The sequence below is a fragment of the Palaemon carinicauda genome, chromosome 25, assembly GCF_036898095.1.
Source record: "Palaemon carinicauda isolate YSFRI2023 chromosome 25, ASM3689809v2, whole genome shotgun sequence".
Lineage (NCBI taxonomy): Eukaryota > Metazoa > Arthropoda > Malacostraca > Decapoda > Palaemonidae > Palaemon > Palaemon carinicauda.
Window position 1 is genome coordinate 100,816,407 of NC_090749.1, and position 12,500 is coordinate 100,828,906.

Sequence of the window (12,500 nt, forward strand, 5' to 3'; positions counted from 1 at the left end):
GATATTGAAAGTTATTGCTGCCCCAGTGGCATTGGTTCTATATGAAACCTTCTCTATGGTTCTTATAACTTTCTTTTAATCATTAATTCATTCTACTTGTAATTGCGCATATCTAAACATGGGTGGATATATGAAGTTGTGCACTCAGAGATGCCTCTGGACTACACACAGTATAAATGAATACAGATACAATCTAGTCATAATCGCCAATAGGACAAATATTCCTACAGACTCAGACGAACATCGTGGGAACGATGAACAAGATAACAACCAATCCGACCTTCTGTTAAGCTGAAATTTGAACATTCTACAATTGTAGTTAGGAAAACTCTTCAAAACAATTCACCAAATTTATTATAAACATTTCAGAGAAGTAAAAATGCAATAAATTGTCTATTCCGATTGCTTGAAGGTGGTTATATCTAGGGGTAATTTCCAAACTACTTTCAGCTTTTCCAACCTCACCTGTATAAACAACAAAAAGGAATATATCAAAATATAATAAAAGAAAGGAAATTATATAAATCCAATTTGAACAACGTATATATGAATAAATCGTAAATTGCATATATGATCTATATAAACCTAATAAGCCATTACCGATAATGTTGGAAGTGCTCGCCAATGTAAGAAACAGGGAATTTATCCTCGGACTAAGCCACTTCAATTAAACATATGGATAAATGATATCCTGGAAAATGAAATAATTTCCGACATCAAACACTGTCCTGAAGCTATAAATATAAGCAATATAATTTTGCATAATGTATTCACTATAACATTCACCCTTCGAATGAAATCTAATATAAAGTCTTACCAATAATATAAATAAGAAAGATGAACGCAGGATGACCTAGCTTCACCAATTATACCTAAGCAAATGTATTGTACAAATAGAACAAATTAATATGAGGAGCTAATATCAAAATTACTTTAATAGTACATAATATATATATATATATCTATCTATCAGAGAGGAAGGAATTTATTTTTGTATTGGTGCTTTGAAGGCTTAAGGCAACGGATAATGATTACCATAAAACATTACGAAACCCCTAACAATGCTTGGTTCTCACCTTTATCCATGCAAGCTGTGAGACGAGTCGAATGCCCTCGAAGTTTAAAGTTTCATGCCGAAGGAAGCTCAGAGTCCAAATTAAGGGAAGTTAGTTCATGTTGAATAACTTCGTCAATGCGGAAACACTTGAATCTCTCAACCCAAACATGGTACGGTAAAATAGCAGCACAGCACAAATTCAATGATAAAAATCTTGTAGCACGAATCTAGCAGCTCAAATCTTCGTGCCGAAATACTGCCAGTGAAGATATGGACGGTATGGTAAGCTAGGCCAGACTGACTTGGGTATATCCATGAACCTCCCAAGTAAAGAGAAAATGGCGTGATTAGAAGGCTTGTTAGCTAATTACTTAGCTCGTAGTAAGCAAGCAGGACTTAGATGGTACCAAGCATATAAATGTAATTTAACTAGTTATTTTAATAGTTTAAGAGAAAAGTCCTCCTTACTTAAATAAATACATATATACATATACTAATAAACAAAGTTAAGAAACTTTAATTTCCGTTTAGTCCACGGAAGAGGATGAAGATTTTTCAAAGGTAAAAAATCTTCATCGCTGTAAATGAACATATGAAATTAGAGCAACATTTTTCTTGTTCTTTACTCACTTATCGTAGCAGCTTTTCTTTTAGGCCGCGAGGAAATTTTCTTTCTAACAGCACCAGGAACATTCTTAGTATCAGTAATACAAACTATATCATCAGTAGTATTACTCTCAAGGAAAGGAATTATTTGACTTGCATGTAACTTACTAATCTTTTTAGTTTTCCCTTTCAGTACAGTTACTTGTGTCACCTCTCCCAAATCATTACTTACAACTTCGTGAACTAATCCTAGGGGATAATTACTCCTTTTTGTATGTTCCTCCTTCACAAGAACTACATCTCCTGGCTTTATCAATGCATGAGAAACCGGACGATACCTGTCCTTTCGGTCAATAGCTTGATATAATAAATTACCTAAAAACTCATTATGATAAATATTATTAAGATTTTCTTTAACCTTGCACAACCCCTGGTAACTCCTCTCTATGTCTCTGGAATCAAAATCTGGATCTTGTGGAATGCTCTGCAATTCAGGAATCAAATTTAAAGAAGACAGCTCATACCCTCTGATCAAATGTTCAGGGGTGATTGGTTCAGGAAGAGAATCTTTACTATCATTTCTAACAACTTCCTTAAAAGCTATGGGACGTCTATTAGCGAGATGGATCACATTACATACTAAAAATTCAAAATCCGAATAGGATAAAATGTTATTCTTTATTGCTCCAAAAATTAACCTTTTTACCATTTTAACGCACACCTCAACCATAGATCCCAACTGACTAGCACCTTTGGAATATTGTTGAAAGGAAAGAGGGGCAACATTATTTTCTTCAAAATAAAGCAGAGTTTCTGGATCCCTGATAAATGAGGTAATAATATTAGCTCCGGCTACAAGCTGCGATCCCTGATCACTAATGCACAACTGAGGGATCCCATACTCCAAGCAATGCATCTGAAAAGCTCTTAAAAATTCACTTGCATTTAAACTTTTAACTATCTTCATATTAATTGCTCTAGACCACATACAAGTCAAACATAATAACCATACTTTATGTGTCCCACCACTAACTTTAACTGAAATTGGACCAAGATAATCTATAAATATATTGGCAAAAGGTACATTAGGTGGATTACAACGGAAATCTCTATAGGAATTCTGATTAAGTTTAATGCTACGACTATTGAACCGACGGCAATGAATACACTGCTTCAAAGCTTTCTTAACAGTAGAAAAATGTTTGGGTATGAAATAATTTCTTCTTAATTCGGTCAATACGGCATAACTACCAGAATGAAGTAATTTATCATGAGCATTCATTATAATAAGTCTTGTGAGATAACTATCATTAGGCAGTAGAATGGGAAACTTGTCATCTTTGTTTAAATACCACTTCTTAAATTTACTTCTTACTCTAAGCAAACCTTGCTCATCAAAAAATATGTTAAATTTTGTCACAATAGAAGGAATGTCTTTAATAGGCACATTAACTTTACCGAAATATTAAAAAACTTCAGGAAAATATTTCTTCTGCTCAAAAGATATCAATAAATTAATGGCTTGAGCAAAGTAGGGAGTACTAGAATCGTCATTATCACACTTCAACCCTGCTCTAACTTTCCATTTCTGGACACACATCAAAACTCTCCGATATACTAGCACTAGTCTCCTAAAACTGGAAAACCTGTTAATATCAATGAGAGGCTCCGCACTGGACAAAAGCACAGAAAGACCCTGGGAACAATTGCTCTCTTCACCAATTTCAAATGCTGGTATTGTGACTGATAGCTCTGGAATATTGGCTTCATCCAAACTAGGTCCTGAAAAATAATTTGAATTCATAAGCTGATTATACGACACACATCTTGTCACCAAATCTGCAGGATTTGCCTTATCAGAAACAAATTTAAAAGTGACAGGAAACATTTCACACTTTCTCTGAATATTATGAATCCTGTTGCGAACAAATGTTGTGTGTTTATTCATTTTATCTAGTTTAGATGAAGATGCATTAAGCCAATGTAAAGCACAAATGGAATCTGTATATAAAGTTATATTCACAATCTGTAGAGGCTTCATGCAATGTGACCCAGATAAGTCATTGAAAATTTCCATAGCACATTCTACTCCTAAACTTATTGCATTTAACTCAAGGGCTGGTATCGACTTGCCATCTAGCTGTTTATTAACTAGCCTATTTTTGGCATGAACGAAGCTAAGCTTATTAGATTCATTATGAAGCAAATAAAGGACACATCCATATATATCACGACTGGCATCTGTAAACACTACAATACTATATTCACCATTACGAGGACCAACAGATCTAGAAATACGTAAAGGTGCTGCTCTGTTACACTGCTTTGAAATATTTTGCCATTCCTTCTGCAACTCCTCAGATAGTATTTGATCCCATCCAAGTTTCTTTCGACACTGTAATTTATGCATAAATAATCTACACCTGTTAAATAATGGCATATTAAATCCAAAGATATCGAACTGGGAAGCAATAGTTTGCAATATGGACCTTTTAGTCTTAGCTTCAGCATTTAGATTAATGGGCTTTGTAAATATCTCATCAGAGTACCTATCCCATGTTAGACCGAACAGTTTATTTATTTCAGGAGTGACTACTTTATTCTCTACATCAATTACATCCTGTAAATCCCTATCATTTGTGACAATCTGTTGAACCTTGAAATTGTATGGCTCAAAAATACATGGAATCTGTTTATAAGCCCAATATAAACTCTCTGAATCATTGAAAGTGACAGCTCCATTATCCATATATATTAGTGAATATATTGAATGCTTCAATTCAGACAACATTGACTGGTCAGATGCTCGTGCAACTAATATGTAATACAGAGATATCATAAGTAAAAATGGGCTGCATCTTAATCCAAACGGAAGCCTAACATTCTTAAATGCAACCAAGGAAAAATCTCCCTTACTAACATTCTTGTACCAATAAAACTGTAATCTAGCTTGGTCAGCTTCACTTAAAGCAAGCATATTAAACGCCTTCTGCAAATCAAAAACTAACAATTTCTTATCAAACCGTAAATTAAGGAAAGATGATGACAATTTCTGATTCAAAATAGGTCCGGAAAACATACACTGGTTATATGATAAAGATGTGCTTTTAGAAGATTCCTTGAGATTAGACAAAAACACTACCCTACATTTAGTCGACTCTCTGTCTGGCTTAAAAATAGGCATATGTGGCAAAAAAGAGAAGTAGGGATGTTCAGCCTTGTAAACCTCTAAATCATATATTGGCTCAATGATACCCAACTTAATCTGCTCTTTAAAAGTTTGATCAACTAATTGTAAATGACCTTCATTCTTCCTGAGCTTCTTAAGGTTTGACTTAAGTATGAGCTTAGATAATACCTCATTTTTAGAAAGCAAATGAGACACTTTGGTATTCCATGACAAAGGAACTTCTATCCTTCCGTCAGATCTTCTACTAATCTGTTTTAAAGTAAATTCAGTTAACTTTTCGTCAAGGTCTGTATTAGTTTCACAATAATTCGTTTGATCATAATTCAAGAAATATTTGCACTCAGATTCGAGAATTTGATCAGTGGCACGCTGCAATTGTCCCTCCAAAATATCATCCTTATCATTAAGGACTGAAAAAAAATGTATTAGTAGTAAACCCTGATAGGCAATTCTCTTCCAAAATATCAACACTATTGCTAAGAAAAAATTAATTGCTATAAACAGATATTTGAACAATTAGCTTCCTTACTTACTGATAAACAAGCTCCCAATCCCCCATCTGTACCTCTGAAATTGGCAAGCAAAGCTTCAATATTACCAGTGAGCATTATTCCTACCTTAGATTCAATGTACACAGAGGGACTCACATTACCAATCACTATCTCTTTTCCCGTTAAGCAACTGAAAGAATCTGTGCCCAGCAAAAGATGCACATTATCAATTTTCCTCAAATTACTATTCAACAACTTATCAGCAAGAACTAACCCTTTACTCTGCACAGCTTCAACAAGTTCACCAAGAAAGGGTAACTCCAAATTAATGCTTATCTCCGGAACCACAATTGCCAAAATATGCTCCACTGAATCTCCAATCCTAAGAGGAATCTTAATAACTTTAGTACAGTACCTTTTACTCTCATTAAAACCCTTGACAGTGAGCTCAATGTTTGAGTGAACAATTTTAAAATTGTGTGAATTTGCTAAACTAGCAGACACAAATGTACTCTGAGAACCGCTGTCCTTCAAACCCCTATAGACACTATCATTGCCCTCTAGAGAAAAAGTAAATGTGGGCAATATGGAATTCGTCGAGTACTGGTGTGTTACAGCAACTCCACTGCTAGCCTCCTGTTTGGCATTCGAATTAAGTTTATTAGTCCGAGATGATCCATCCCTTGCAGATTCTGACACACAAAGGTAACTCATGTGATAACCATTACAATTTATGCAACGCTTTTTAAACCTAAACCTACACTCGCTAGACATATGGTTTAACATTCCACATTTTACACAACCTCCGAAAGACTCAATTATGTGAACTTTTTCTGCAGGAGTAGAGAATTTCTGACATTTATTAACATAATGATTAGTTTCCTTACTATCACTTCTACTACAAAGGAGACAGTTTGGTACAGAAGATTTACTTTCCATTACTTTAGTTTTAACGGCCAAACTATCACTACTGTCTTTAACAGGAGCATTTCTGAACTTATTTCTAAACTTAATCTCTTGAGGAGTTTTACCTTTAGTACTTTCGTACCTCTCACTAGCATTAAAAAAATGATCGAGAATATCATCCAAAGAGGGGTGAGTTTTCGTGGTGATTTGAACCAAGTGACTCTTGAAATTATCATTAATACCACGCCAAGCAAAAAACCTTGTAAACTCATTAGCATCAATTTTTAACGTCCTAACAGCCTCACAAATAGTTCTCAGATTTGAGATATATATGAAAGGATCATCCTTCTCTCCAAGCTTAAGATTCAACAATTTCTGGATGGTAGAATTTATTCTAGCTTCTTTAGAAGCAAAAGCTGAAACCAACAACTCCTTGGCATCTTTATAAGATTGCTTGTCAGCTTCCAAGCTATACAACAAATACTTAGCCCTACCATCTATTTGCTGTTTTAGTAAAAGCAACAAATCCCTATCTGGATAACTAGATGCACTGGTTGTGTTTTCAAACTCGGTTATGAACCTTAAAAAATCTTCCCCTTCTCTACTACTAAATTTTGGAAGAGGAGCTGTGGGCTGCTTAAGCAAGCTTCTAGCAGTATCAGTTACATTAGAACAAGGATTTGCAGAAACATCAAGCAAGGGCAATAACCTTTCAATTTTATCCAAATAATCTTGACATGAATTTAATTCCGTTTCCAAATCAGCCTCAACTACAGTTTCTCTATTAAAAAATTTCTCAGCTAGAATCTTACTATCGAGATCAGACAACTTTTCCTTATAGTGTAAGAGAATAGCTCTCTCAGACAAACGCTCAGAAGGATTAAAGGAATCATAATTATTAACATTATTAAAACATTCGGTGACCTTTTTCCTAATAGTCTTCCGCTGACCTACAAATACCTGTAATTTATTCATATTCAACAAAATATAACGAGCTAGAAAAGAAAATTAATTATTGGACTCTGAGCAACCCTCAACCACAAGAATTTTACTCCGGCAAATTCAGCAGTCTCCATCAAAGCCCCACGTTGGGCGCCATAAGCTGAAATTTGAACATTCTACAATGGTAGTTAGGAAAACTCTTCAAAACAATTCACCAAATTTATTATAAACATTTCAGAGAAGTAAAAATGCAATAAATTGTCTATTCCGATTGCTTGAAGGTGGTTATATCTAGGGGTAATTTCCAAACTACTTTCAGCTTTTCCAACCTCACCTGTATAAACAACAAAAAGGAATATATCAAAATATAATAAAAGAAAGGAAATTATATAAATCCAATTTGAACAACGTATATATGAATAAATCGTAAATTGCATATATGATCTATATAAACCTAATAAGCCATTACCGATAATGTTGGAAGTGCTCGCCAATGTAAGAAACAGGGAATTTATCCTCGGACTAAGCCACTTCAATTAAACATATGGATAAATGATATCCTGGAAAATGAAATAATTTCCGACATCAAACACTGTCCTGAAGCTATAAATATAAGCAATATAATTTTGCATAATGTATTCACTATAACATTCACCCTTCGAATGAAATCTAATATAAAGTCTTACCAATAATATAAATAAGAAAGATGAACGCAGGATGATAACCCAGGACGACCTAGCTTCACCAATTATACCTAAGCGAAAGTATTGTACAAGTATCAAAATTAGTTTAATAGTACACAATATATATATATATATATATATATCAGAGAGGAAGGAATTTATTTTTGTATTGGTGCTTTGAAGGCTTAAGGCAACGGATAATGATTACCATAAAACATTACGAAACCCCTAACAATGCTTGGTTCTCACCTTTATCCATGCAAGCTATGAGACGAGTCGAATGCCCTCGAAGTTTAAAGTTTCATGCCGAAGGAAGTTCAGAGTCCAAATTAAGGGAAGTTAGTTCATGTTGAATAACTTCGTCAATGCGGAAACACTTGAATCTCTCAACCCAAACATGGTACGGTAAAATAGCAGCACAGCACAAATTCAATGATAAAAATCTTGTAGCACGAATCTAGCAGCTCAAATCTTCGTGCCCAAATACTGCCAGTGAAGATATGGACGGTATGGTATGCTAGGCCAGACTGACTTGGGTATATCCATGAACCTCCTAAGTAAAGAGAAAATGGTGTGATTAGCAGGCTTGTTAGCTAATTACTTAGCTCGTAGTAAGCAAGCAGGACTTAGATGGTACCAAGCATATAAATGTAATTTAACTAGTTATTTTAATAGTTTAAGAGAAAAGTCCTCCTTACTTCAATAAATACATATATACATATACTAATAAACAAAGGTAAGAAACTTTAATTTCCGTTTACCTTGTCAGTCACGGCCGCCCTACAAGTTCCCGGGCAGTCCTTGTACGATGTCCTTCCTACCGTACAGGCAGCGCTGCGCGTATACAGGGAACGACGAGCGGGGGAAGGGGCGAACCAGTGGCCGACATCCACGATAGCTGCAGCCCAGACGTTGAGGCAGCCCGACACCCAGCCGGCTTTGACAGCCTCCCAGGGGCGGGGTACCCGTAGCAGTGGACCTCGAAGAGGCAGGGGTCCGAGAAGTGGGGATGCAGTGAATGGCAGTTGTTGGAACTGTGGGGGAAGGGGGCACTTCCGAGCTGTATGCCCCACCGTCGAGCAGCGGCGGTGTTTTGGATGCCATGCCACAGACCACCTACTGAACAGCTGTCCAAAAAAACGGCGTCGGCTCAAGGGATCACGTTCCCCCTTCACCAACCAGAGGAAGGGGAAGACAACGCGGGAGGGGCACCAACGGTCCCGCGGGCCGTCTGTCCGAACCGCCAGTACCGAAGACAGAAGAGCCAAGGAGTCAAACGTCACCCCCCAGTGTGACGTCGGGGGAGGACAGTCAGTACCCCAGCCAGCAGTAAGGGATACCCCCGGGTCAGCGAGCGCGACTTCCCCGGGAGTGCCAGAGCGGGTTCGGGAGGTAGAGCAGCCGCCTCCCACCGCCGCTCCCACACATGCAAGTAGGAATGCGGTCCCCGTTCTTAGAGTAGAGCTGGGATCGGGTATCCAACGCGCTCTGCTTGATTCCGGGGCCAGTGTCTCCCTTATGGAAGAACATTTGGCGACGGATGCCATACAAACATCGAAGGAGTACCTGGTGTTGTACACAGCTGGGGGTCACAAACTGATGACCCGACATATCGTTAGACAGAGATTCATCCTTCAAGGTCGAGAAGTGACCCATGCCTTCTATGTCATTCCGACATTAAATATGGGGGATATTCCCATTATCCTGGGAATCGATTTCATCAAGGAGAAACAAATGACAATACGGGGCCCCGATGGGGAGGGGCTGGAAGTGAGGTGGAAAGTGGGACCAGGAGAAGAGACAGAGATACCAGTTATGGGCGAAACTCGGCCACGAGTCAGGGTCGCCCTCACTGCTAAGGGGACAGCAGGGGCGGTTCCTGCCGGGCCGGAGGCAGGTGAATCAATCCCCCCCTCCTCCCTCTACTCCCTATCAGTGGCACCCGCACCGGAAATGCGCGAAGGTGACCTCGTATACGTGAAACCACATCAAAAGTGGCAGGATTTCATGTATCCAGGGGTCTCCACCGTTACCGAAGGAAAGGTTGAAATTCCCTTTATGAATGTAAGTACCCAGTGGTTCCACTTAGGCACTGAGTCGGTCTGCGACCTTGAGTTATGTTCATTTGTGACAGCCGAACGGACACTGGCGACCTTGTCTTTCCATGGTCAAGGTCCCGGTCCGGAAAGGCTGAGAAAGCTCCGTCAAACAGCTATTGGAGCGACACCAATTAATTATTATAAGAGCGTAGGAGATATTGTAGAGAATTTTGAGGACGTAATTGCAGTTGGAGATGAAACCCCAGGGAGAATTACTAAGTTTCCATTTAACATCGAGACTGGCAGCCACCCCCCAATTCGTTCTAAACCTTATAGGACTCCCGTCTGTCATGTAGAGGCAATTGGAAGAGAAATAAATAAATTAAAAGAGCAAGGTACGATTCGAGAAAGCGAGTCCCCCTGGGCTTCTCCAATTGTAATGGTTCGTAAGAAGGATGGTTCTTTTCGATTATGCGTAGATTATAGGAGGATAAATGCTGTTACCAAGGATAATGCATACCCTTTGCCCTCTATCGAGGAACTGTTACTTAAAGTCAGGGAAAGCAGGTTTTTTTCTACTTTAGATTTAAAGTCCGGATATCACCAAATTCCCTTAGCTGAAGAGAGTAAAGAAAAGACGGCCTTTATAGCAAATGATCAGTTGCTTGAGTATAATTATCTCCCTTTCGGATTAAAGAATGCTCCTGCCCATTTTTCTCGTGTGATGATGTCTGTATTAGCTTCATTGCTAGGACATAGTGTTTTTGTCTATTTGGATGATATAATTGTAATTGGGGCTACGGCAGACGAGCATGAAAAAAATCTTATACAAGTGTTAGAAGCTTTGAGACGTCAGGGGATGAAGATTAATTTAGACAAATGTAAATTTTTTCAACAAGAGGTAGAATTTTTGGGGCACATAGTAACGCCCGAAGGCCTAAGGCCTTGTGCCGATAAAGTAGCTGCAATCAAGGAATTCCCAGAGCCAAGAAACGCTAAGGAAGTAGCCAGTTTTCTCGGGCTCGCTGGCTATTACCGTAAGTTTATACAGAACTTCGGTCACATAGCACGACCGCTAGATTCATTGAGGAAGCGGCCTGAATTTCAGTGGGGAGAAAGAGAAAAAACTGCTTTTCAGACATTAAAGAATGCACTCACGAGCGACGAACTTCTGGCTTATCCAAGGTTCGATCGGCCATTTTTAGTAACGACCGACGCGAGTCAGATCGCGATCGGCGGAGTCATTTCTCAGGTTGATGATGAAGGGAATGAGAGGCCTATTTGTTTCGCTTCACGGGCTTTAAAGGGACCAGAGGTTAGGTACAGTACCTTCGATAGGGAGGCATTGGCAATTCTATGGATGCTGGAGAGACACCGCTACTTCTTGCTTGGGCATAAAATTAAAATAAATACAGATCATCGGCCGTTGCGAGACTTGTTTAAAAAAGGGGAATTAAATACTCGGCAAGCTCGGTGGATTGAGCGGTTGTTAGAGTTTGATATTGCAAATTTCGAGCATATTTCGGGGAAGTCAAATAAAGTAGCAGACGCTCTCTCCAGGACCGCCATAGCGGCTGTAACAACTAGGTCGGCAAGGCGGAAGGGAAAACAACAGGAGAGTTCGGGGTCAAATACACCTGTGGCAGGAGCGCATAGAAAACGGGAAGAACTTGGCAACTCTAGTGTGAGAGAGAGAGAGGACAAGGGCTGTCCGGAGAAGGTGGATGTTGGAAGTTCCACGGGGGGAACTCAGAGAGAATGCCCCGTGAATGAGTGTGTGATCGATTTGTGTGGCTGGAGTGTGGGTGAGCTCGTTGCAGGACAAAAATCTGAACCTTGGATCGAACAGGTCAAGAGGTGCGTGAGAGATGCGAGTAGCAAACTCCCGGATTTCTTGCGCATGCGACGAGATGAGTTCTTCATCGAAGGCGATATCCTATTTTATAAGCATGAAAAGAGACCGGGAGATATCCGATCTCGCCTTGTTCTCCCTTCCTCTTTGATAGAGAAAGCCATCCATGTAATTCATGTAAGTCCTTACGCAGGACATGTAGGTATAGAGAGAGCCTTGAGAAGGGCCAGAGAGTCATTTTTTTGGATAGGGATGAAAAAAGACATTGTTAGGTTTATTAATAAGTGCCATGTGTGTAACACTATGCGGAACCACAACCATGTGATCCCGAAGGCCAGAACATGGTCAATAGTGCCTGTTAAGTTTAATAGAGTGCATATGGACGTTTTGGGTCCATTTCCCCCCGGTGACGGGCAGTTTAAGTACGTGTGTGTGTTTGTAGATGCATTCACACGCTTCACACACACGTATGCAATGGTGGACAAAACCGCAGTGTCGGTTGCGAAGGCGTTGTGCTCCTTCATAGTGAGGTACGGATGTCCACGTGCATTGATAAGTGACAATGGTCGAGAGTTTGTGAATGAAGTGTGTAAGGGGGTAACCCAGATCATGAACATAAATCATTTCATGATCGCCTCTTATCGGCCATCAGCAAATGGGCTCGTCGAGTCCCATAACCGAGAGGTGACAAATATTTTAAGGTATCTTGTGGGGGACAATCCAAACCAGTGGGT

General features: G+C 39.1%; 1 protein-coding gene across 1 annotated transcript; it reads right to left on the reverse strand.

Annotated features, from left to right (window-relative positions):
- Window positions 1-5,323: 5,323 nt before the first annotated feature.
- LOC137619167 (uncharacterized) lies at window positions 5,324-8,600 on the reverse strand. The gene is made up of 4 exons (XM_068349353.1): window positions 8,125-8,600; window positions 7,879-7,946; window positions 5,978-7,752; window positions 5,324-5,329 (listed from the first exon to the last, which is right to left on the reverse strand). The coding sequence occupies exons 3-4, from the start codon at window positions 7,223-7,225 to the stop codon at window positions 5,324-5,326; spliced, it is 1,254 nt and encodes a 417-aa protein (XP_068205454.1). The 5' UTR covers window positions 7,226-7,752; window positions 7,879-7,946; window positions 8,125-8,600.
- Window positions 8,601-12,500: the final 3,900 nt, after the last annotated feature.

What these genes read in the sequence shown, in the direction of transcription:
- LOC137619167 (XM_068349353.1), bottom strand. Translation starts at nt 7,225, where the DNA reads ATGAATAAATTACAGGTATTTGTAGGTCAGCGGAAGACTATTAGGAAA.